Here is a 25,350-nt window from a genome sequence, read left to right on the forward strand (position 1 = left end):
AACTCTACAGGAAGGGCAGAGAAGGACGTGTTGCTCTGTACATCCTGATCCTCAGGAGAGGCTTTTTGGGGACGGTTGAAAGACAGTAGGAAAGTCAGTGTATGTGAGCTTTTCTCTGAATCCAACTCAATATCTTTTCAACAACGTTTTCAATTGTGCTTTGACTGATTGTGACTAGGTATTCTTGCTTTAAAAAACAAAATTAATGCATGAGTACATTGGTCGACTGGTGCAAGGATTGCTGTTAAAATGTTCTTGCAGCATTTCTTGAAAGTATCTCAGTAACCAACAGGCAGAAGGACTGTGGTCTACTTTCTGCCACCCCTGATTCTGAGTTACTTTTAAACTGACTCTGATAGTCTTGTGTGCATTTATTGTTGTGAGTGTTACATGTCATTCCGCAATATCATCAGTTGATTTTAACCACTTGTAAACCTGTTGTGTTTTATCCTCAAAAAAATTATCTTTTACAGGAGAGGTCATCGCAGCTTTAACACTACTGAAGCAAAATATGGAATGGGTTTCACTGGTGACTGAATCCAGCCAAACGAACAGTATTGACAGTAGCTTGAAAATCACCAGTTAGCAGTTTCTTCACGCTCCAACACTGCACAGCACTTTCCAGAGAGAACTCATTGTGTGCAAGAAATCTGCTTTACAAATCTGTCCTGGTACCCTACAGCTTTGTCTGGTTATACACTTACAAAAGGCGAAACCTAAGAGCAGCCGGAGAAACATGGAGGAATACCTGTGGATGGTTATTGTCGGTTTTATAATTGCTTTTATTTTGGCATTCTCGGTTGGGGCAAATGATGTTGCCAATTCTTTTGGTACTGCCGTGGGCTCTGGTGTGGTTACTCTGCGCCAGGCCTGCATTCTCGCTTCAATTTTTGAAACTACTGGCTCAGTGTTACTAGGAGCAAAAGTAGGTGAAACGATTCGTAAAGGTATCATTGATGTGAACCTATACAACAGCACTGTGGAACTACTGATGGCAGGAGAAGTCAGCGCAATGGTTGGTGAGTAACTTTTGTTTATGTATTCAATGTCAGTTTCTTCAATCAGTTTTGTGCTTTTCCAATCCTGTTAAGAAATGTGATCAGAGCCCTTTGACAAACAGTAATACAGCAGCTTGAGTCTTGGACACTAATATTTCTGAATGTGTAAATTTGCTTTTTGCTATTGTCAGGAACTGCCATGGTTTATGTAGAATCTACCCTATATAGATGTTTAACTGTTGAACTCTCAACTGTGCTTAAGAATCTGGGAGCTGGTGCTCCCTCTCATCCCCTGTACAAATTCCACCAGCTTTCCCACCCCCACCCCATTGGTACCACGAATGACTGAAGATTATTCTAACCAGGTTCACCTTCAACAGAATATCAAACGAGGGTTTACAGATAACTAAAAGAATCTGGTTAGCGTTGGCTACAGATAAAATCAGTGCTGTCATGGTGAGAGGGAACTTCATGCCCAAAGCTTCTTCCTTATTACCGTAACTAACTTTAAAGGATTGGGGATGCTAACATCTGTTCGAGTTCTTAGTAAGGCTGCTAGCCTTTTATTACTTCAGTAGAAATATACCATGTGCCTTGTACTGCATATAACACCAAACTATTAAAATAAATACTTGCGCTTATTTTGACACGGGTGTTAAAATTGTGTGCAAGAATAGAGAAAAATGAGACAGGATTGTGCAGTTTTAAAAAGGACGATCTTAATAGGATGACATAACAGGTTTTTTGGTAGCGCCCGCCCCCCCCCACCCCAATCCAAAATAAAGCTCAGGAGCAAAAGAATTTCCATAGCTTGTGGTCTCACTGGCTAATGCCAGTTTGGAGATATGTGATGTTCCAGCAAAATACATGAAGGGAAAGGGTGAAGAATAGAAGGAGTTGGATAAGTCCAACCACCACCCCTCTGGGCTGGCTAAAAAAAATTAATGGCTCCCACTTCCACAGAAAAAAATCTCATCTGCTCTGAAAAAATAACATGATTGATCAGTGTGCTGCAGCTTCCTTTGCTCTTTTTTTAAAACTTCTAGCCGTTTCATTTGCATTTATAACCAGACAGTATGGCAAGTTTGTATGTTAATTATGCACACTTGATTAAAAAGTCAATTAGATCCTACTCTTTGTCCCTAGGATCTAGTGTCAGTTCTTGTATACACTCTAACTAATATCGGATGATCATATATCAGCTTATTAAGCCGAGATATGTGTGGGCTTATTGCCCACACAGGCAGCCCCTTTGCTCAAACTATAGAAAAACCAAGAAGCTTCTGTTATCCTTAGTTTGCTGTTTTGTCTGAAATGAGAATCTTTGGTTACCAGTTTCAGAACACGTCAAGATAAACCACTGTTTGAAGTTGGTTTTACTATCCTGGCTTGTTCTGAAGCTTGGACCTGTATTTTCCCAGTTCAGATGAAATGAGGAGCTACTGCTACTAAAAGACTTGTGCACATTTCTGCTTAAAAAGCTGAAGTAATATTCATCTGAACTGGCTCATTGGTTTGCATATGTTCTGGGGTTTGTAAATCCTTATCAGGATTGGCTCCCACTGTGCCTGGGATCACAGTTTCACTGGTTATTAGGATGTTCTCACCTTCCCTTCTCCTCCTAGTCAGATGTCACATCCTTTTGACTCCTTGCTGTGCACAGAGAATGCCAAAATGAACACCGGGATATAGTTCTTGAATGCTGCTGTCACGCGGGATGATACGCTTTCTGTCTCTCAAATTGCAAGTCCTAGATTCTTCTGTACAAGTGCATTTTTTCTCTTTCTGTTTATAGAGAAGACCTTGTGCTGGCAGCTAACTGTCAATATTGCTTGCTCTGCTTCTGATTGCGTCCACCAAATCTCACAAGATTGCGGACACCCGACATAGATGGAGGGAAAGAATATTGCCTAAGCCGCCCAGAGTGGCTGGGGCAGCCCAGTCAGATGGGTGGGGTACAAATAATAATAATAATAATAATAATAATAATAATAATAATAATAATAATTCTAGAAAAAGAGGTGCCAGAACTCACCATGAATACCTCTCTTGTTCTCTTATAATGACAGTGGCGCCCACCAGAGAGCTGAGTTCTAACTGAAAACAAGCCCTGGCTACACCACACTCAATAGCACATGCACATAATAACTAGTGAAACTGTGATCCTGGGCAGTGTGGATGGAGGTCCTGGGCTACCCAACAACAAGACCCCCTCTCAGCCTTGCTGATGTGCTCCAAAGGAAAGCAGAGTAATAAGTTTGACACCTGCTTGGCTGCAGGAGTTGTCGGAATGAGGCATACAAGGTGCCACCCAACCATCTTAGGGACTCCACTCCTGATTTGTGTAGGGTTTACTCCTTGGCCTTTTCTTCTCCTGAAGATATCTCACAAGGCAGCGGGTGTTGGGGATCAGATTTTTGCTTCTCCTAGATGGGCTCCTAGGTTGACGAGCCCCATCTGCCCCTCACTTCCCTCTACAGCATGTGCAGAAACCACTTTCTTGACCTTTGGGCCTGCTATTGGTCTCGTCCGCTGGAGCCTGTCTTTGCATGCAGGGGAAGTCCCTATCTCACCAAGGGTTTAAGACCCATCAGCTATCCTCACCTGGTTTGCCGGCTAGTTGAAGCCATCCCCAGGGTGTTGCCGCTGTCACATACTGACAGCTTCTAGGAGCCACAGGTGAGAGGTGAGTGCAGGGTGGGGACCAAAGCGGGACAAACTACCCCAGAAGAAGCACAATGTGTCCCTCACCTGAGGGTACCACCCCTCTCCAGAAAAACTCCAGTGTGGTTTTTGGAAAAGTGAGTTTCTGTCCTATTGTTCGGATTCCCTTTCCCTACACTTTCCATTGGGGGAATCCTGTCCTGCACATTTTATTGGAAGGCTGACGGGGCAGGGCATATGGCCACACCATTTTCTGTCCCCTTCTCAGTGTCAAGTTGATTGTGTCTCCCTCTCCTTGATCCATGTGCAAAGCTACTCCCCTCAATGAGTCTCTTTTGCACCCTTCCCCAACTTCACCTTCCCCCTGGAACTTGGCAGCAGTAGCTTTAAGAGCCTTTGCAACTGCAGTCTCCAGCCCTGACCCTACGAATACATTCTAAATACCATCTGGTTGGCCAGCTTCTGCAGATTTTCAAGGAACAAGTTTTGTTTTGTGAACTGGTTAGGTAGAAACACTGGAATGGATTTTTGTGTGGAGTGACAGCTGTGGTATTGAAAACGGAAAAAAGAAGAGGAAAAAAACAAATTCCTAGACTGAGCACGGGTTCATAAGCACCACATTCCTCCATCCTAAGTGTGTAGCAAGAAAACAGGGTGGAGTGGGCGGAGAAAGAATTGTGGGGGGAAATTGCATAGTTTTCTAAGAAGGTTGAAAGGGGCTGTGCCTAGTTTCAACATAGACTTTTGGGGCTTGTGTGTATGCAAGATGTACAGTCACCTAATACTACTACTACTACTACTACTACTAATACAATAATAATTTATTATTTATACCCCGCCCATCTGGCTGGGTTTCCCCAGCCACTCTGGGCAGCTTCCAACAGAACATTAAAATGCAATAATCTATTAAACATTAAAAGCCTCCCTAAACCTACTAGTCCTAGCCCTTAATTTCAAACATGAACGGCTGATGGAGACTGAAGTTTCTCATTAATATTTGAAGGGAAAGGCAATCTGCACATGCTCAGAGCCTGAGTTCAGCTCATTTCTGATGGTCACCTGTTGGTCTCCATAGGCAACCAAATGAGTGATTACTTACTTATTTTCTCTACTTTTTTTAGAATAACTGGATAGTCCTGAGATTTTATTGGGATTGGAGTACAGGAGATCTGGCCAGTCAAACATTGTTGTTTGGCCACTTTGTTGAGTATGACCTGGTTCGCACATCCCTGTATTGGGAAGTTTTTAACGTTTAATGTTTTGCTGTGTTTTTATTATGGTGGAGTAACTGGGGAAATCCAGTCAGATGGGCTAGGTGTAAGTAATTTATTACTGTATTATTATTATTATTATTATTATTATTATTATTAAGCATGCTGGTTGCACACTGTTGAAATTGTGGGTACTTTGCTCTATTCCTCCTGCTACTGCACTGCTAATAAACAAGTAATGGTATGACTTGTGTTTCTCTTCAAATAAACAACAAAGAACAAATCCTGACTTACGCTCAAGGTTTGAAGGAAAATGAACTATGAGATTGAGTTGGGGTTACATAACATGCTAGACCATAGCTTTTTTTACAATAAACCACAGTTTATTTTAACTGTGGCTTATTGTGATGTGCAAACCAGGTCTATGTGTATATTTGGTCTCAAATATTCTGTGAATACAATAATGCTCCTTTTCATTGTTTCAGAACCTTGCAAAAGGCAATGAGTGCACACATGCAGGTATATTCTGCCCCCCTCCCTCCGCACAATGATCATTCAAATGCCCAACATAAGCATCCCTAACTGAAAATACAGAGGAGTCTGAATGCCAAAGGCATGCAGTTTGTTTATGGTTAACTTGTGCATTAGTAATATTGAAAACACTTTCTGTCATTCTGGCCAGGTGACAATTTAAGGTGCACTTGTGTATGTCATTGTCATGTCCTTGTGAAGAGAACTGCCCATCTCATCTCCATTAAAGAGTCCTGTGCAAGGCAGCATGTGGATTATTTGAAAGAAAGGCAGAACTGAGTTAATGTTGGATAGCTGAGCACAAGCAAATTCGCACTCATAACAGCAGTAAATCTTTTCTACCTAGTTGCAGCTTCGCTGCATGTATGAGATCCACAAATTTTTAGCGCCTGCTTCATTGAAGAATCTTAAGATCTGTGGCTTCCAAGGGAAACTTTTAAACCAGTCCATCCATGTGTCTCCCTTTTGGAATGCATTCCTCTTGTAGGGCTCAAGGTTGCTTAGTTAGGCTATTCTTAGCCTAAAACAAGTCAATCAGAGGCCTAAATTACACAGCAGGTGGCTTCACTTTGTGGCTTGGAGGGTAGGCCTCAGCTGGGAATAGAAAAGTCAGTAGGAATGGAGCGCCAGGAAAGAATTAGTTTTATTCATTGGCTTCCTAAAGGAAGTTGTATGTGGTGCTAATGGCTTGCTCTTAAAAGCAGAATAGATAGGCTCTTCTGGAAGGGAAATAGGGTAAGAGCTTTACCGCTTATAAAGTAATAAATCTTGCTCTGCGCTGTACATATAATGGCAACTTGCACTGTGCCGCTTTGTGGAGAATTAATTTGGCAAGCCGCAGCGGGAACTTCATTAGGAACCGGACGCTGAGGGCCTTGCACTTTGAAGTTGGCACCTACGTCTGCAGGTGCTTGACAGTCCTGCCTAATCTGTTAAAGCACAACCTCAGATTCAGCTTCCCATACTGTTGTTATGAAATATTAGATATTAAAACTAATATTAGATATTGTTGATTGTGGGAAATTAACTGACGCGATGAACAGGATGATGTGAAGGGAAGGCCGCCACAAGGCATTCTCGGGGGCTCCTTTTATTGAAAACTTACAGCTAGGTTAAACATTAACATGCAGAGAGAACTCCAAAGACCAAATAAGGAATGGTGTGCCTTCTAATACCAAATATGGAAGTTGCTCCTTTGGCTACACCCATATGACATCTTCATTACTCACCCCCTCCCGCTGAACACCTCATGATCCCCCAGTACTTTTCCAGCTATTCCTTTGTTCTCCTGCTCTGCCTAAACATGTGTTTCCCAACTTGGTGCCCACAATGCCCACAGAGCCATATGGCGTGCCAATTGAGGCTCTGTAGGTTGATTAATTAGTGTGGTATCTTGGTTAATTAGTGTGGCATGCCAACACTTACATATTAATTATTCTATCTTGATAGAGAGGCGTGGCATGCCAGCGCCTGGCTAAACTATAATTCCCACACCATACATATATTTTAGCTTGCCTAGCACTTGACAAACCTCCTATTCTTACAGTCCTAGTCATGCAGCAAAACAAGAGCTTCACCATCCTAGCTGATGGGCTGTGTTCATCTTGGTAGGTCATAAACTGTGAGGATTTTTTATCATTTGCATCTACTGTTATTAATGTTTGAGGGGCATGTGGCAAGATTGGGGTGTGTATATTTTTCAATGTATTGTGGCATTCTATGATTTTTCGGGGTGGGTGTGCTATAGATCATAAATTATATATTATAAAAATACAATCTCCCAGGGAGCAAACTTCTGGACCAGGGGTCAGCAACCTTTTTCAGCAGGTGGCTGATCCACTGTCCCTCAGACCATGTGGTGGGCCGGACTATATTTTGAAAATAATAATAATATATGAATGAATTCCTATGCCCCACAAATAACCCAGAGATGCATTTTAAATAAAAGCACACATTCTACTCATGTAAAAACACCTGGCAGGCCCCACAAATAACCCAGAGATGCATTTTAAATAAAAGGACACATTCTACTCATGTAAAAACACCAGGCAGGCCACACAAATAACCCAGAAATGCATTTTAAATAAAAGGACACATTCTACTCATGTAAAAACACGCTGATTCCTGGACCGTCTACGGGCTGGATTTAGAAGGCGATTGGGCCGCATTCGACCCGTGGGCCTCAAGTTGCCTACCCCTGATCTGGACCAATATCCTCTTGTTTAAAGAGCACGACTCCAGCATACATTCGTGCCCTTTTAACAGACTTAAATTTTCCACTCCAGGTTTTATGCACTCTGATGCTCTTGACAGGGATGATGCAGAGCTAAGTACTGAGAGGAGTGGATAAATCTTACTAATAAAGTAGTTTTCCTGGCTACATTTCTGAAAAGTTCAGTTATATAGTACGAATTATTAACATCTCTCCAGCTAAAGGTACTTTGGTGCCAAAGGAGAACTTGAGACATTAATAAAAGCCCCCAAAAACTTTGGTTTGAATCTAATGGGGAATATAAATTTTGTGTTCTTTTAAAAATTAAATAGCAGTTGAAAATATAAAATGACATGAAATTGTTTTCCATTTTCTTTTTCTGTGCATACAGTGGTACCTCGGGTTACATACGCTTCAGGTTACAGACTCCACTAACCCAGAAATAACGCTTCAGGTTAAGAACTTTGCTTCAGGATAAGAACAGAAATCGTGCTCTGGCGGTGCAGCGGGAGGCCCCATTAGCTAAAGTGGTGCTTCAGGTTAAGAACAGTTTCAGGTTAAGAACGGACCTCCGGAACGAATTAAGTACATAACCAGAGGTACCACTGTATTGTTCAAGACAGAACAAATAAAGATTGTAGAAGGCAGTTGGCCACTTCACCAGTTTTGATAGCTTGCTCTTTTTCTAAAGGACTTTTGCGTATTCCTTACCTTGCAAGACTATCCAGGCACCTTAGAATTCTACTAGTCTGGTTTCTAAATTGCTATTCCTTGTCCTGTTTCGGAGATCGGAAGCTTACAGTGTAGTGAAGGGGAGGTGAATGGATAGGCTGCAATTACAGTCTAGCAAAAAACCATTATTCTACCTCAGTACTGGGCTAACATGCGTTAAATAGGGCAGAGGTTCATTAAGGCAAAAGAAGCATTGTGGCCTTTATACAGTTTAAATCTATTAGGAGTACGATTTGTAATGCAAAATAAATAGAAGCAGTGTTGGAGAAAGCTTGTACTTGAGCTCTGTAATCCTTTCCAGAAATGTTTTTTTGACTGTCTACGAGCAAAAATATTCTGAAAGACTGGGTTGGTGTGCCCTCAAACAAGAAGGCTAACCTAAGTGTTTGGCCATTAATGTTTATACTAATTATTTTGTCCTTGCTTTAACTTTTAGGTTCTGCTGTTTGGCAGCTGATAGCATCGTTCTTGAAGCTACCGATATCTGGAACTCACTGCATTGTCGGTGCCACTATTGGATTCTCATTAGTTGCAATCGGCACAAAAGGAGTTCAATGGATGGAGCTTGTCAAGATTGGTAATTGACATTTCCTTTTATTTGTGAAGGTTTGTGCACAAACATACATTGACTGAAAATGGCATTATAGAAACATGATCTTAAAATTTTGCTATACTTTTTTGTTTGGGAGCTATAGTGTAATCGGCCAGTTTGGACATAATAGCAGATTACAGTTTGATTAGACCCAGAATAAATGTATTAGGGAAAGAGGTTGAGCCCATGGCTGTCTCTGTCTCTGTAGTGTGATGACATTATTTCACAACAAAGGGTTGGGCTGTGACAAAAGAAAAGAGAAAAAAAGTTTTACCCCTGGAAATAACAAACACTATCTCACATGTCCTGGGATCTGATTTCTAAACCACATTTGGAGATCTCCCCTGATTCTTTCCATTCCTGTAATCCTAGTTAGCTCTAGTTCAGATGTCTGAAGTACATCCCCTCTTCAAGTCATGCTTCTACAGCATAGTTTCAAGCAGTCCTGATAGTTAATTATGGTTAAACCATATCAAATTACAGAAGGGAGGAAGAAGCATGGAAGTGCCCCAAAGTGCATTTTGGAAATCAGGTTCCGTGAAGTCTGAACCGAGCTCATGTGCACTTTAAATACTGACATGGAGAGAGATAACAAGAGTTGTTATAGCTGCTTTCCTTAGACCACTGGAAGTCAAACACTGGTTTCACGTCTGTTTTATTTCTCAGTTTTTGTTGTTACAGGTAGGTAGCCGTGTTGGTCAGCCATAGTCCAAAAAAAAAAAAAAAAAAAAAATTCCTTCCAGTAGCACCTTAGAGACCAACTAAGTTTGTTCTTGGTATGAACTTTTGTGTGCATCTGGAGAAGTGTGCATGCACACGAAAGCTCATACCAAGAACAAACTTACTTGGTCTCTAAGGTGCTACTGGAAGGATTTTTTTATTTTTTTATTTTGTTATGTGAGAATTGATAGCTTTACATTTCTAATTAAACGTGACCACAGTTAATACTTCAAAGCATAATGTGCTGTGCATGCTTATTGGGGACATGCACATTTCTTAATCCCTCCAGAGCTGCAAGACATCTGACCTAAAGTAGAATTTCTTTATTTTTAATTCAGTGTATTTGTGCTGAAAAATAACACAAATTTAAATGACATCTGAAGCTGTGGTGTTCCAAAGTACTCTGTGTTGGTGTTAGACCATCATTAGGGACATGACCATGGTGAGTTTTCCGACTGTGTTTAGCAGAATGTTCTTTGTGTTTTAAAAGACATACAGAACAGGCATGATAGCAATCATTCTTAAAAAACTTGAGTTTTTCTTACGATTGTTGTTGTTCAGTCGTTCAGTCGTGTCCGACTCTTCGTGACCCCATGGACCAGAGCACGCCAGTTTAATCTTATGATTAAACTTCTGTAACTCCCTTGTGCAGTTTGGGACTTGCAAAAATGCTCCATTCTCTCTTAAATGCCATTGTTATCCATAGAGTATTCCAGTACTGAGTTGAATGATTTTTCTATCATCACTGTCTAGCATCTATAGATTTTTTATTTTTATTTTTCAAAATAGACATTGAGGGATGGGTGAGTGGGTGAGGAGATGCAATTTTTTACTTTCAGTTTAACAGCTGTTAAGGCAGTGTGGTAAGCCTTTCAGGGGAAAATATGCTAACTATCCAGCTAAAAATATTCCCTTTTCATGCAGTTTCGCACTAAACACTCACATTGAAATCAATGAGACTTAAACATTCCTAATTTCAGGAGGATTGTGAGTTGGCACACACTTCTTTTTTTCTTCCAACCTGTAAAACATTTTTTTTTTTTGCAGTATCCAGGATCAATACAAAATAAATGTGTGTTGTCAAATGCTTGTAATATTTTTATTGGATAGGATTTTAGCACACATTGGAAATTATATATTTTCAATCTTTTTTTCTTGTTTTGCTTTTATTCAGTTGCTTCTTGGTTTATCTCCCCATTGTTATCTGGTATGATGTCTGGTGTGCTGTTTCTGCTGATTAGATTCTTCATCTTAAATAAGGTTAGTGGCGAAATTTGTGCTTCCTGTTTTTGTTGCTGGTAAGACTGTAATGTAAGTGACAAATAGGCTTTGCTGTTCTTCACCGCCAGCTACCCCCCCATACTGAAAATGCACTCCAGAGGCTGTCATATGCCCTATTCCCTTAGTAATCTTGGTACCCGTAGATTTTCTTTATGAAGTCTGCAGAAGGTACATTTACTTATTCAGGTTTCAAAGTGTAGTTCAAGAATGCTAAGTTCATCTTAAAATGGCTTGATATTCATGCAAGTTATTCATTCCTAGGATTCCGTTGGGTTCTAGTGTTCCAAAAATGGAAGTCAGGGTGTTAGTGTATAAATGAGGCTGGATTTTTACAACAACAATTTATTATTTGTACCCCGCCCATCTGGCTGGGCCTCCCTAGCCACTCTGGGCAGCTTCCATCAAATATTAAAATACATTTAAAATATCACAGATTAAAAACTTCCCTAAACAGGGCTGCCTTCATGTATTTTCTGAATGTCAGGTAGTTGTTTATTCTCTTGACCTCTGATGGGAGGGCGTTCCACAGGGCAGGCGCCACTACCGAGAAGGCCCTCTGCCTGGTTCCCTGTAGCTTTGCTTCTTGCAGTGAGGGAACCGACAGAAGGCCCTCAGCACTGGATCTCGGTGTCCGGGCTGAACGATGGGGGTGGAGACGCTCCTTCAGGTATACAGGACCGAGGCCGTTTAGAGCTTTAAAGGTCAGCACCAACACTTTGATTGTACTCGGAAACGTACTGGGAGCCAATGTAGATCTCTAGCTGCCACGGTCCTGTATACCTGAAGGAGCGTCTCTACCCCCATCGTCCAGCCCGGACACTGAGGTCCAGCGCCGAGGGCCTTCTGTCGGTTCCCTCACTGCGAGAAGCAAAACTACAGGGAACCAGGCAGAGGGCCTTCTCGGTAGTGGCGCCCGCCCTGTGGAACGCCCTCCCGTCAGAAGCCAAGGGAATAAACAACTACCTGACATTCAGAAAATACCTAAAGGCAGCCCTGTTTAGGGATGTTTTTAATTTGTGACTCTGTATTGTATTTTGGTATTTGTTGGAGGCCGCCCAGAGTGGCTGGGGAGACCCGGCCAGATGGGCGGGGTATAAATAATAACTTATTATTATTATATTATTATTATTATTATTATTATTATTAATTGCAGTTTCCGGGTCACCTTCAAAGGTAGCCCCACATAGAGCGCATTGCAGTAGTCCAAGCGGGAGATAACTAGAGCATGTACCACTCTGGCAAGACAGTCTGCGGGCAGGCTCTTATTGGATTATGCGGATCAAAGTAAACAGGCTGCGGATCAAAGTACACAGGTGATAGGGGGCAAAACCTCCCTTAGGCGTGAAGTCACCCCAAGGAGATTTAGCCCTCATTTTATTTTGCTCCCCATTTTATTTACTCCCATGTAATCAAATCACTCTGTTCACTTATTTCAGGGAACAGTAAAGGGTTTTTGGGGTGGGGGCAGAACCCATTTGCTACCCCAATATTGGTTCAGCCTCCACTAAGTGGTACTGTTTGTGATGTGTCACTGTGCACAGAGATGCATGCCTACACGTTAACATGCATCCTCCCAGTAAACAGGCCCACCCTCCATACATCACCTGCCACAGTCACTAGCATTTTCTAATGTCATTGTTAAAACGGGTTCTGGGATGGCTACCCCGTTGTTTTGCCTTTTGAAATTTAAATTGTTCAGCGGCAGTCAAGACACCCAGGACGCAATTTTAATTAGGGGTCAGATACACCATGTGTTCAAAGAGCAAAATTATTTTTGCCGTAAGTTTAGTAAATGGTTAAAATATTGAGCTCCCATCGTGTAAGATTCTTAGGAAAGATGCAAATGTTTTGTAAAGCCCTAAAGGGACTCAAATCAGTCATGAGGTTTCAGTAGCCTGTGTTAAGGACATCGGCACTCAAGTGATAAATTCATAGGTTCTAATTATGGAATTTGAATTTGCCTGAAAGCCAATGGCATTTTGAAATTAGAGAGTGACATGCATAAGTCGAACTGACAGTAGGTTGCATGTCTGGCCCTCTTTTGGACTAGATCTGTCCCCAGAAGCAAATGTATGGGAGGAGAGCTGAAAGAAAACACATGATTTTGGTTCTTACTCCCACTGATCGTGAGTTGCCATTTCTCACTTTCCCTGTTCCTTTTTTCTTATTTTAATATTGCAGAGAGCTAACAAGGACTGTGGAATAACTCTGAATAATAATAATAATATTTATTATTTGTACCCCGCCCATCTGGCTGGATTTCCTCTGAAACGTAATACACAGCTACAAGCTGTAGAGGATAATTACCGTATTTTTTGCTCCATAAGACGCACTTTTTTCCTCCTAAAAAGTAAGGGGAAATATCTGTGCGTCTTAGGAGCGAATGGTGGTCCCTGGAGCCGAATTGCCCAGGGGCCAAAAGAGGATTGTGCTGTTTATTTTACAAAGAGAAAAGGGGGTGTTGAAAGGACCCTGCTCAGCAGCTGGTCAGCAAGAGATCGGGAGAGAGATAAGAGTCCCTGGCTCCCTTTCAGCCCCGCCTCCTTGCCCAGGCCTCGTTTGTTGAATGTGCTGCAGAGGGAGGTTGTTTGTTTCCCCAGCGACATGTGACTGGTTGATTAGATTATCTGTCTGGAAACTGTAGAAACGGCTCCCTTTCCTTAAGAAGCTGTAGAAATGTGAGTTGAACACCATTAAAACAGGGATTTTCCTCTTTGCCTTTCCCCCATTGCAAAAGAAACTTTGCTTTTCTCCCTTTGCAAAAAGCTGCACAAATCTGAGCTGATCCTAAAAAAACAGGGCTTTTCCCTTTGCAAAAAGCTGCAAAACTTTGAGCTGATCCTCAAAAAAACCAGGGCTTTTCCCTTTGCAAAAAAAGCTGCACAAATTTGAGCTGATCCTAAAAAACAGGGCTTTTAGAGGAGGAAAACCAGAAAAAGAATTTTTTTTCTTGTTTCATCCTCTAAAAACGAAGTGCGCCCTATGGTCCGGTGCGCCCTATGGAGCGAAAAATACGGTAGTATATGCCACTGTTTGTGCACTGCTTCTCTCTGTTGACTAAATAAAGAAAAGTTTATCAACTGCACCTACAGTCCAGAGTCTGAAGCTGAGTTCGTTGCTGAGTTGCTTTAGGTGCGGGCATATTTCTAGCAGCGCTGAAGCATCCAGAGATCAGTGTGTGCTTTCAACACTGAAATGCAACCCATTTTACTGGAACACTGCTACATCGCTCATCAGAAATGCCTGTAAAACATTCCTGTCCTCTTTCAAATATCTTTCAATTTGCCAAAGCTTCAGAATAAGAGACTGTGAAACTGTAAACAGATATTATCCACTCAGGAAATCAAAACAAAGGATCCCAACCTCTTTCTGTAACCCTGATCTGATTGCCTGTGATACCCACAACTTTGATGTCCTCTACCATTTTTTGTCAATAGCTACTTATACAAAGTCCCTCTTTCAAAAAGTTTTTTCCAACATTTAGAAATGCCGGTGAAAATCTTACTATATTACCAGAGGCTGTGCCCCACTGTCTGCGTTTGCCAACTCCCCTGCCACTTTCCCTCGCTCAGTGTTGCCCTTTGCTCACTCTACTCAAACCTCTGCCATTGTTTAAAATCACTACTCCCCCTACTCCCCCCCCAGTTTCCTTTGTTCAAACTTCTGCAGTTGTTTAAAACTGCCGTTTATAAACCTGTCCTCTCTTTTGCTCTCTGCCACCATGACTTCATGCAAATTGAAGGTTGTGATGATAACAGGCATCACCCCACTTATGCATGATCATGTATGTTCACGGTGCCGGGTGTGGCGGTCCGCTCAACCTGCACAGGTCCCCCAGACGTTTAACGGTCCGTTGATACCTGCACTCACCACTTTATTAATTAACCGCTACCACCAACTAGTCTGTCTGGTATTTACTTCACTCAGTTCAGTCAAGGAGAATATTGGAACAAAACTGTTTTATTTGAAGTTTGGTACATAAGCATGTGGTTTCTGAATAAACAGTACTTTCTTGGTTGTGTTCTTGTTAACAACAGTGCCCAACGATTTCTCCCACCCCTGTTCCTACTCCTTCCCTTGCCACCCTTCTTCCAACCTCTCAATACCCACAACAAGCCCCCTAGGTAAAGACAAACGACAAGCCTAAAGACAAGCCCAAAAGACTAAAGAACAGACTAAAGAACCAAAGAACCGACTAAAGAACCCTCTTCCTTCCCCGGGAAGGGTTTATATAGCCCACATAACTCCGCCCCCTAAAGGTTCTTACTGGTTATTCCCTTTTAACTCCTTCTATGCCAAGCCTAAGTTTGGGTGATCGCCACACTGGGAAACAACCAACCAAACAAACAAAGAAATAAATTAAAACCAAGAAACCCTCTCCAGAGCCCAAAGAGGATTTCACTGAGGGCGGAGGAAGTCCCAAAGAGACTGGAGGCGCAGCAGGGCTTTTGTTTCCACTGCTCAGCCTCCCCGCCTAGCAGCTGACATGCGGTAGCGCAGCAGCAGCAGTGGCCACTTTTCTGCACATTCTCCAGACTCCAGGTGGCTCTAGAGCTTCAATTCTAGTTGAAGTGAGAGTTGTGTAGAGAGAGAGTAGGAAGAGGCTTTTAAGAGGGCGCTTCCCACTTAGGCAATTTTTACTTACGTGCACAGGGCCCTAGAACGTAACCCCCACATAAGTGGGGCGGAGGATGCCTGTACACTACAAACCCTCCAGTGAGGGCTGATTGTTTGTTGATAGCCTTGCATTTTCATGATTATAGGGAGGCAACATTAAATGTTTATTTCAAAGTCCCTTGAGGTTTAAAGTTTCAGAGCAATTAATTTTTAAATGAAGACTTAATATGGTGGACAGATCCAGTATTCAGTGACTGTGCTCACCTATAAACAGTGTTTACTCCCATGGTTCATTTCATTGGAGCCTGTGGTTAATCTTAACTGCGGCTTGATTGAAACAAGCCAACTTTAAATTGGAATTAAAAATATGGCTCTTTTAGGAGCACAGGGAACTACCATACTGAGTCAGACTATTGGGTCTGTTGGGTCCGTCTAGCTCAGCACTGCCTGCCCTGACTAGCAGCAGCTCTGCAGGATTTCAGACAGGCTTCTCTCCTAGCTCTACCTGGAAATGGCAGGGATTGAACCCGAGACATTCTTCATGCAAACAGATACTCTGTCAATGAGCTTATGGCCCTTCCCTTAGGGCTGTTTTGCTTGCTTGCTTGAACTTCCAGTTAAACAAATTTCCTGGCAGCCTGTGTTCTTACCGTTAACCTGGAGGAAAGCAAGGGATAGCATGGTGCATGTAGGGGTACTGAAAGTTCTTGGAGACCAGCCCTGAAGAAGCATTTATTCTTTGTGGTTCCACTCCTCCCAGCAATTACTGCATAAGGACAGTGAACATAGATTTCTGTTTTGCTGTAACACTGATATGTAGTTTGGCAGCCTGCCTCCTGCTCTAATCAAAACTCTCCCTTGGTTCTGAGGCAAGGAAGGGTAAAGCTCATAGACCTCCTGATAATTTCCCTTTCCTGCCAAATCTCCCCAGGGAGGTGAAGTGCTTTAATCTTTCTATCTCCTAACAAGAGAATTTTCTACACTCCTAAAATTGCGTGGGTCTCTGAATGGGCAAGCCAGTGAGAGGGAATGACAGACTAGGGAACAGAACAGACTCATAAGGGATATAACTCTGACTTGTCAGATCCTGTCTGCCTAGAAATCTGTCTGTACAAATGAAGCGACGTACTCTGTCCCCAGGATATAGTGCAACCATTTCCAGAATTGTTTCTTATTCATGGAAATGGGGCCCCTGTCTAGCAACACGGTGACAGTTGTGTTTCTGTGTGTCTGTTACAATATTTGTTTGGGCGTTGTTACCTCTTACAGTGGGGACAACAGAACCAGCCGATGGTGCCTCTTACAGTTTTAACTCATCCAGCCGTTGGCTGTTGTCTGTCCTCATTTTTTAATCTGGGGCTGATTTCAGAATTCAGAAGCCACATTTTTCTTTTTTGCTTTGTGCCATATTTGGGGAATAAAGCCTGAATTTTTGCTAGCAAATATTCAGGGCCTCCTTATTTGGAGTAAGTTGATTTTTTTTTTTGACTGACTGTATCTGATGCAGTATCAAAGCTGTGATATTTTATCTTCTTTTATTCTTTATACAGGAAGACCCTGTACCCAATGGTCTTCGAGCCCTTCCAGTCTTCTATGCTACTACAATAACAATTAATGTGTTCTCTATAATGTATACAGGTGCCCCGGGTGAGTATTATCTGACTTACAAAGTCCACTATGTTACATGCCGGCTGTAGTCAAATCACTTTGTGAAGAAGGACAAAGGCTTCAAAAATTACCAAAAGTAATAATTCATAGGGAAATTTTGGGTCTTCTGAATATCATTCTGGATGCTGGATGATTGGTAAAGGACAAAAAGAGATGATAAATGTTACAACTGACATCTTATTTAAGGCTGGTTTTGCTTTCCGTAAAAGAAGGGACACATTCAGACAGCAGTTCCTGGAAAAGCAAGATAAACTAGTATGTTTTCACCCAAGCCATTGTAGATCTGTGAGGGCCACTTTGCACATCATGTGTTTGCTACATAGGATTTACCACCCACATGGATTCACAGCCAGCCACAGTCTCTTGACAAGTGTGCTCTGCCCATGTGCATGTTTCAAGACACATATTTGTTGCATTTGATATGCTCACTTAAAAAAACCTTAGGCACATACCAAAGTTTAACATCCAAAGTTGCCCTGATTTTGTTTCTGTCGAAAGCTGAAACTTCATGTTCTAAATATGCACATTTGCTGATAAAGGGTAGCTGAATAAAATGCATCCTCATTTTAGGACCCTCGTACCTAAGGGACCGCCTCTCCTGGTATGTCCCATGTAGGACCTTAAGGTCCTCAAATAATAATCTTTTGGAGGTCCCGAGCAACAAAGATGCTAGGTTGGCCTCAACTAGGGCCAGGGCTTTCTCAGTATTGGCCCCGACTTGGTGGAACAGTCTATCACAAGAGACCAGGGCCCTGCGGGATTTGGCATCTTTCCGCAGGGCCTGCAAGACGGAGCTGTTCCACCTGGCCTTTGGGTTGGTTTCTGTTTGATAGTTATGCTTCATTTTTTTATTGGTGGGCTATTTGACAATGAGACTGCAGTTTTAATTTTGAATTTTTAAATTTGTATTTTAATCTGTATTTTTAATTGATTGTTTTTATGTTTTTGCTGTGATTTTAATTAGTGTTAGCCGCCCTGAGCCCGGTTTTTGGCTGGGAAGGGCGGGGTATAAATAAAAATTTATTATTATTATTATTATTATTATTATTATTATTATTATTATTATTATTACTTTTTGTGATCAGTAGAACAAGGCAACACACCACTGTCCTGTATTATGTTGAACTTGTAAACTGGCACAAGCTGTTATTGCTTTAGTTTTACGGTTAACACCAGATGCAGTTCAGTAGCAACAGCAGATTGTCCAATCTGATGCACAGTGCTCTGCCCATGTGTTTTTATAATGGCACCAATCTTTTGAGCAGATGTGTATGCAAGTGTCCTGAGTTACAGAGGAAATGACTTGGATTTAAAATCTTGTGCTTTTACTTGTATCACAAGTACCACCATGTAATTTTTTTATTTTATTTGGTTTGCGTGTTAAAAATAGGCAGCTGTACCAGATCAGTTGTATGTAGGGTGACAAAAGATACGGGCAGCTGCCATTCCCAATGAAACGAAAGCATTGACCCTATTTTGACATGTATCAGATTCAAGGAAAGGAGCTGTGCTTAACAACTGCTGGTTTGTGTATCATGGGTGAAGTACTGTGAGGGCTTCAATGAGAAAAGCACCAGAAATTATGCCCGTGGCTTTGGACTTCCATGCTATTTTTACCAATTAAAACCACATTACATCTCCTGTCAATTGACAATGCTGGCTTGCATGACCTGTGTACAGAATTGGGCCTGTAGGTATTTAAGAGTATGCATGCTGTGATGGAAGGCAGATAATTATATGTGCAGCATTATGGCAAATTCAGTGGCCCATGTTGGAGTCATAGCCAAGTCAAGTCAGTCAGTTTTATTACGGCAAGAGCCAGCAGTACAAAAAAATCATAAATCCAAACAGAGAAAAATCGGCAACAACATCACCAGAGATAAAACAATTACACAAAGGAACTTTACAGTGTGTTATTCAATACAAGAGATCTACGCTTCTCAGTAGCTAAAGTGCAGAATTTAGCCACATCATATGAAACTAGACTTGAAGAATCCTCCAGAAGATATTTTCGTAAAAATTTCGGGGAAGGATTCCAAATAGTGTTGTAAGGGCGTAAACTTTGTTAAAAGGGGTAAAATAAATCAAGCACGTTCTTCACTATAGAATTTGCAAAATAAAAGGATGTGAGTAACGGATTCTACCTTGTTAGACATGCAGGGACAGAGACGCGCATGCACTGGAACCTTCATAATTTTGCCATACAGCACTGCTGAAGGCATTGTCTGGAAACGGGCTCTAGAGAAGGCCCATCTATAGGCTTCATTAGTGATATTAGTTAAATAAGGGGCCGCTGCAAAATTTTGCAGCGGAGTCATAGCTGGTGAGCAATCATCATGAGCGCTATGTGGAAATTCTTTTAGAAAGCTGCCACAGAGTGTAATAGATGTTTTCTTGGTGTAGAGGTCAAGCCAAAGGAGATGACCTTTACAGTGGGGTGGAAAGCCTCATACCCATTTTTCAAATGAACAGAAATGTAAAGAGGCCGTAGTGAACTTCAGTGCTGAACACAGTGGCAACTCAAACCCTTGTGATCTGGGCAGCTTACATGAGAGCGATAAAGATCTTGGTGGGCTTAATAAGAATGGAAAGGGATGGTGGACCTTGCTTCCATGGCTTGTTGTTGTTTAGTCATCTAGTCGTGTCCAACTCTTTGTGACCCCATGGACCAGAGCATGCCAACTCTTTGTGACCCCATGGGCCGGAGCATGCAACATACTTCTGGTCTCCCTGGCAACAATTGTGGCAACAGATGATGTTCCCATTAATTTGCTCAGAGCTAATGACCAATGGATAGAAATCGCAAGGCATCATTTCTTTTTCTGTAGGAATTTCTATACCGTTCAACATACAACTTATCAGAGATTAATATGAAGGTTTGATTCATCAGGGCAACTCCTATCTCATGATCCACTGGGGGGGGGGGCGGAATAACTTTATAAAACTTTTGCTTTGTTGTATATTGCCAAAGGTTCTGACACAGCAGAACATACAGAAAATGATCAAGGCTGATGTTTTCAGAGGCTGCATACATGCAGAGGGTTGTTTAAAGGTGCTGACCAAATGATCCAGATGTTAAGATGTCTAGATGGAATCCGGATTCTCTGTTTCACGGTTGCTTGTGAAGGTTGGAGAACAGATGAGCACCACGCCAAAAGCAGGCTTTTGGTGTAGATAACCCTACATGAGGTTCAGAACTTGTGTGCGTTGATGGCAATGCACTAATTCAAGCAGCAGGGAAGCCTCAGGAGTTCCTGACATTTCGTGAGCGGCTGACAAATTCTTCTGCTCTGTGGTCTGACACTTTGGGGGACAGTACTGCAGTCATTTTAGATGGATGCACTTGAGTCTGTTGCACAAAGGCTGACACACAATCCAAACAAAGAGGCAGTACTAAAGCATGTTGATGGGCCTGGTGCGCTGGTGTGAAGTCACACCGTTGCCACTTCCCCCTCAGGACTGGGCAAAAAAATATATATGTTATGGTAAATGTTAGAAAACCAATATGGAAGGATGTAATTTTTTCTTCTTTTTTTCAGTCCTAGGAATCGTTCTTCCTATGTGGGCAATAGCGCTAATATCAATTGGTGTATCAGTAATATTCGCTATCTTAGTCTGGATATTTGTGTGTCCATGGATGAAAAGAAAAATAGCAAGTATGTCTTGGGGGCTGGGGGAGGTCAAAATGTGTTTAATTTTAAATCCAATGTCTGAGGAAATATCTTTCCAGTGTGTTTTCTAGAATAGTGATGCTTTAAGTATAACTGTGACAGGTGACCTTTTTGTGCCTTGCATAGCATGACATTTTGGTTTTTAGTTGTTGTGTTTTAAAAATGCAGGCCATGATCCAAAACATGAAAGCTCACTGTGATTTCATACTTTAAAAAAACAAACAAAAAAGAACACCCCCTCGCCCTGGAGATTCCTATTTCGTATCTTAAATACCTTTGAAAGTTAACTTATTTCCAAAAATTACTTACTGTGTGACAAATGGGGGAAATGATACTTGAGAAACAGAAATCCCATTCAGCCAAAGTAGCTTTAGACTTCTCGTGTAGTACTTTGGGTCCCAGCCAAAGTATTTTATTTATCTAGAACAGCTAGGCTGCTTTGAGCTCAAGGAAGCGTGGAACAAAATTTTCAGATTGAGTGATTTAAATTAGATGGATGTGTAGGTGGAAGCAAATATTCTGTTTCCTCGGTCTCTGGAGGTAGTTTAATCTTACAGATGTGGGCAACTTTCTGGGTTTCTTGACAAAAGAGCAAAGCAGTTAGTTCATTTATTTAAGTGATACTAGTTATTTCTGTTGAGTGGATAATTAACCCATCCTTATAAAAACTGTGCTTTTCCCCTAGGTCGGTTAAAGAAAGAAGGGGCATTATCAAAGATATCTGACGAAAGCCTTGACAAAATACAAGATGAGGATACACCTGTCTTTAAAGAACTTCCTGGTGCCAAAGCAAATGATGAAAGTACTATTCCTCTTACTGCCTCTGGAACAGAAGAGGCTGGTGTATCAGATAATATAGCAAATGGGAGCCATCCACGTGTGCCATATGGTGAGAAGCCAAGAGCACATAAATTATTTTCTCTGTTTTCATGTTGCTGCATGCTGATATCTAGTGGTCAATTCCCTTCTGTGCAAAACCCCTTCCCACCCCAACTTCTTTGATGTACAGGGTGAATCAAAATAGAAAATTCTTTCCAGTAGCACCTTAGAGACCAACTGAGTTTGTTCTTGGTATGAGCTTTCGTGTGCATGCACACTTCTTCAGATACACTGAAACAGAAGTCACCAGATCCTTAAATATAGTGAGGGAGTGGGGAGGGGTATTACTCAGAGGGTGGTGGGAATGGGTGATAAGCTGATAGGTGTGGAAAACCTGTCAACCTCACTATATTTAAGGATCTGGTGACTTCTGTTTCAGTGTATCTGAAGAAGTGTGCATGCACACGAAAGCTCATACCAAGAACAAACTCAGTTGGTCTCTAAGGTGCTACTGGAAAGAATTTTCTATTTTGTTTCGACTATGGCAGACCAGCACGGCTACCCACCTGTAACTAGGGTGAATCAAATGAGAGAGTATATGGTTTCATTTTGCTTTTTTGGATAATCGCTCATGCTCTTTTTCTGGGTGCTTGCGCAGAACAGTTTTTTAAAGAACAACACACAGTTGTATGTTACACCGTGTAATTGTGTATTGTCTTCTCAAATAGCTACCTGTTCGTTTACCACAGTTTCTCTTAGTGGGTGATGCATTTAAAGCTGCTGTCAAATCAATGGTAATGAACAATAATGACATAAAATTTTGGCTGCATTTTTAAGTGGCGTCTTAATATTTGAGATACTGAACTACAGTGGTGCCTCGCAAGACGAAATTAATTCATTCCACGAGTCGTTTCGTATTGCGAAAAATTCGTCTTGCGAAGCACGACCATAGGAATGCATAGGAATGCATAGGAATTTAATTCCCATAGGACTGCATTGAAATTTTCATCTTGCGAAGCACGACCATAGAAAAATTCATCTTGCGAGTCACCTAAAAATCACAAAACCCTTTCGTATAGCGAGTTTTTCATTGTTCGAGGCATTCGTCTTGCGAGGTACCACTGTATGTTTCACCAATATACAAGACTATGTCTTTGTTTCCAAAGACCGAGAGTATTTTACTCCGGTAGCTGAACAGGAATAAATAAATAAATATTTATTTATTGCATTTATTCCCCACCCTTTCCTTTAATGAGCTCAAGGTGGTGTACATGGTGTCCCACCCCCTCATTTAATCATCACAACAGCCCTGTGAGGTAGGTTAGGCTGAGAGGTAGTGATTGGCCCAAGGTAACCCAGTGAGCTTTATAGCTGACTGGGGATTTGAACCCTGGTCTCCCAAGGTCCTAGTCCAACACTCTAACCGCTACACTGCAATGGCTTTCCGTATGCAGTTATTTATGTTATTACTACACCTTAATTGATAACTTGAAATAACATGGTTCCTGCCTGCAGACTTACAATCTAAAGGTAAAGACAAGAGAAATTGGGGAGGATAAATCAATTGGGGAAAGGTGGGTGGCTACCCCCCCTCCCCTCCAGCAGGCCAATAGAAGGGTTTCTTTCTTCTGACATTCAACCCAGAGTGGCTGGCTGATGCTGCAGTCCAAGAGGAAAAGGGGTTGGCAATTGGCGAGGAAAGATCCTCAGTCTGTCTCCCAAACAACAAAGTACTTGGCCTGATCATGCCTGAAGGCCATTTCCCAACTCTTTGACTAGTGTGGATTCCACTGAATATTCTGGTGTTCTCTCCCTACCTATCTTTGACCAATTTGGTCACCAGAAAATGGACTTGGAGCAGCATATATGCTTTGATGGAGCATAAATGCTCATACAAATGATAAAACGAGTGATATTTCTTTGGAGTTTCACTGTTCTGTTGCCTTTAGGTCTTTAGCTTCCTCTGGGGAAAAAAAAAATACTTTCCTTTGCTGTTTTAGGAAGAGCATTTTCAATGACACAGACTATGGTGAAATCTCCTATTTCCAACGGCACCTTTAATTTTGACGGCCACATGAAGAGCGATATTCATGTGTATCACACTGTGCACAAAGACTCGGGATTGTACAAAGACTTACTGCACAAAATACACCTAGACAGAGGCAGCGACAACCGGCCGACGCAAGAAAACAACTACAAACTGCTGCGGCGCAACAATAGTTACACTTGCTACACAGCTGCCATCTGTGGGATGCCAGTACATTCGTCCTTCAAGGCTGCTGATACGTCAACCCCAGAAGATAGCGAAAAGCTAGTTACAGACACGGTTTCCTATTCCAAAAAGAGGGTTCGTTACGACAGCTACTCCAGCTACTGCAACGCCGTGGCAGAAGCAGAAATCGAAGCTGACGAAGGTGGCGTGGAGATGAAGCTGGCATCTGAGTTAGTAGATCCTAGCCACCCCCCTGAAGACCCTGCAGAGGATGAGAGAGATGAGAGGGACTCCTCGCAGGTTCACCTGCTTTTTCACTTTCTCCAGATCCTCACAGCTTGCTTTGGATCGTTTGCTCACGGAGGCAATGATGTCAGGTAAGTGAGGAGAACTTGCATATATGAACGATGTCATCATTTAAAAGTTCTGTTGTTTGTTCCAGCAGTCCAACAAGGTAAAATCTGCTGCAGAATCTTAGTAATGCTGATCTGTTTTAAAAGCAGGCATTGCTCAAAAAGTTCCTGCATCTATGGTTGTATCTTCACAATGTGCGAAAAACTTTCATTTGTGTGAAGAACAAATACAGAAATGAAACCACGTATCTGAGATTGAAGGCTCCAAGTCTGAACTATTTTTATTGGCTTTACGCTGGATTTCATCTTCCCTCTTGGTGCCATATTGCTTGTGTACAGGTCTAGCTAAAATTTAGCAGCTGTATTTGCTGAGTACTGTATTTTTCTGTGTATAAGACAAGTTTTTTTTAATTTAAAAATATTGTTAAAAATTTGGGGTTGTCTTATGCACAGGTAGGGGGCATGGGTGGCATTGTGGTCTAAACCACTGAGCCTCTTGGGTTTGCCGATCAGAAGGTCAGTGGTTTGAATCCCCGCGACAGGGTGAGCTCCCGTTGCTCGGTCCCAGCTCCTGCCAACCTAGCAGTTCGAAAGCACGTCAAAGTGCAAGTAGATAAATAGGTACCACTCTGGCGGGAAGGTAAACGGTGCGCTGCTCTGGTTTCGGTGTTGTGTTGCGCCAGAAGTGGCTCAGTCATGCTGGCCACGTGACCCGGAAAAACTGTCTGCAGACAAACACTGGCTCCCTTGGCCTGTAAAGCAAGATGAGCGCCGCAACCCCAGAGTCATCTGCGACTGGATTTAACTGTCAGGGGTCCTTTACCTTTACCTTTTTTATATATATACATGGGTAGTGCATAGAGGGGACGGGGGATTGTTTGCATCTGCGAATAGGAGATATGCAGCAGCGATTGGGCGGGTGATTGATGTATGCTCCAAGGGCTGCTTGGGATTGGCTGTTGTTGCAGCAATTGGGCGGGCGATTTGTGGCTGCTGGCAGCGATCGGGCAGATGATTGTCGTCTTCTGTGAGGTGTGTAATTGGCAGCTGCAGTCAGGCGGGTAAATTC

General features: G+C 42.1%; 1 protein-coding gene across 1 annotated transcript in view; it reads left to right on the forward strand.

The window, feature by feature from the left end:
* SLC20A2 (solute carrier family 20 member 2) overlaps positions 1-25,350 on the forward strand; it is a 63,932-nt gene that overhangs the window by 20,342 nt on the left and 18,240 nt on the right. Inside the window, 7 exon segments of the mRNA XM_033170491.1 lie at positions 474-1,019; positions 8,785-8,925; positions 10,835-10,920; positions 17,109-17,205; positions 20,766-20,882; positions 21,583-21,786; positions 23,717-24,305. Coding sequence (XP_033026382.1) covers positions 737-1,019; positions 8,785-8,925; positions 10,835-10,920; positions 17,109-17,205; positions 20,766-20,882; positions 21,583-21,786; positions 23,717-24,305 — 1,517 coding nt within the window. The 5' untranslated portion in view covers positions 474-736.

This window comes from Lacerta agilis, chromosome 14 (assembly GCF_009819535.1).
Source record: "Lacerta agilis isolate rLacAgi1 chromosome 14, rLacAgi1.pri, whole genome shotgun sequence".
NCBI lineage: Eukaryota > Metazoa > Chordata > Lepidosauria > Squamata > Lacertidae > Lacerta > Lacerta agilis.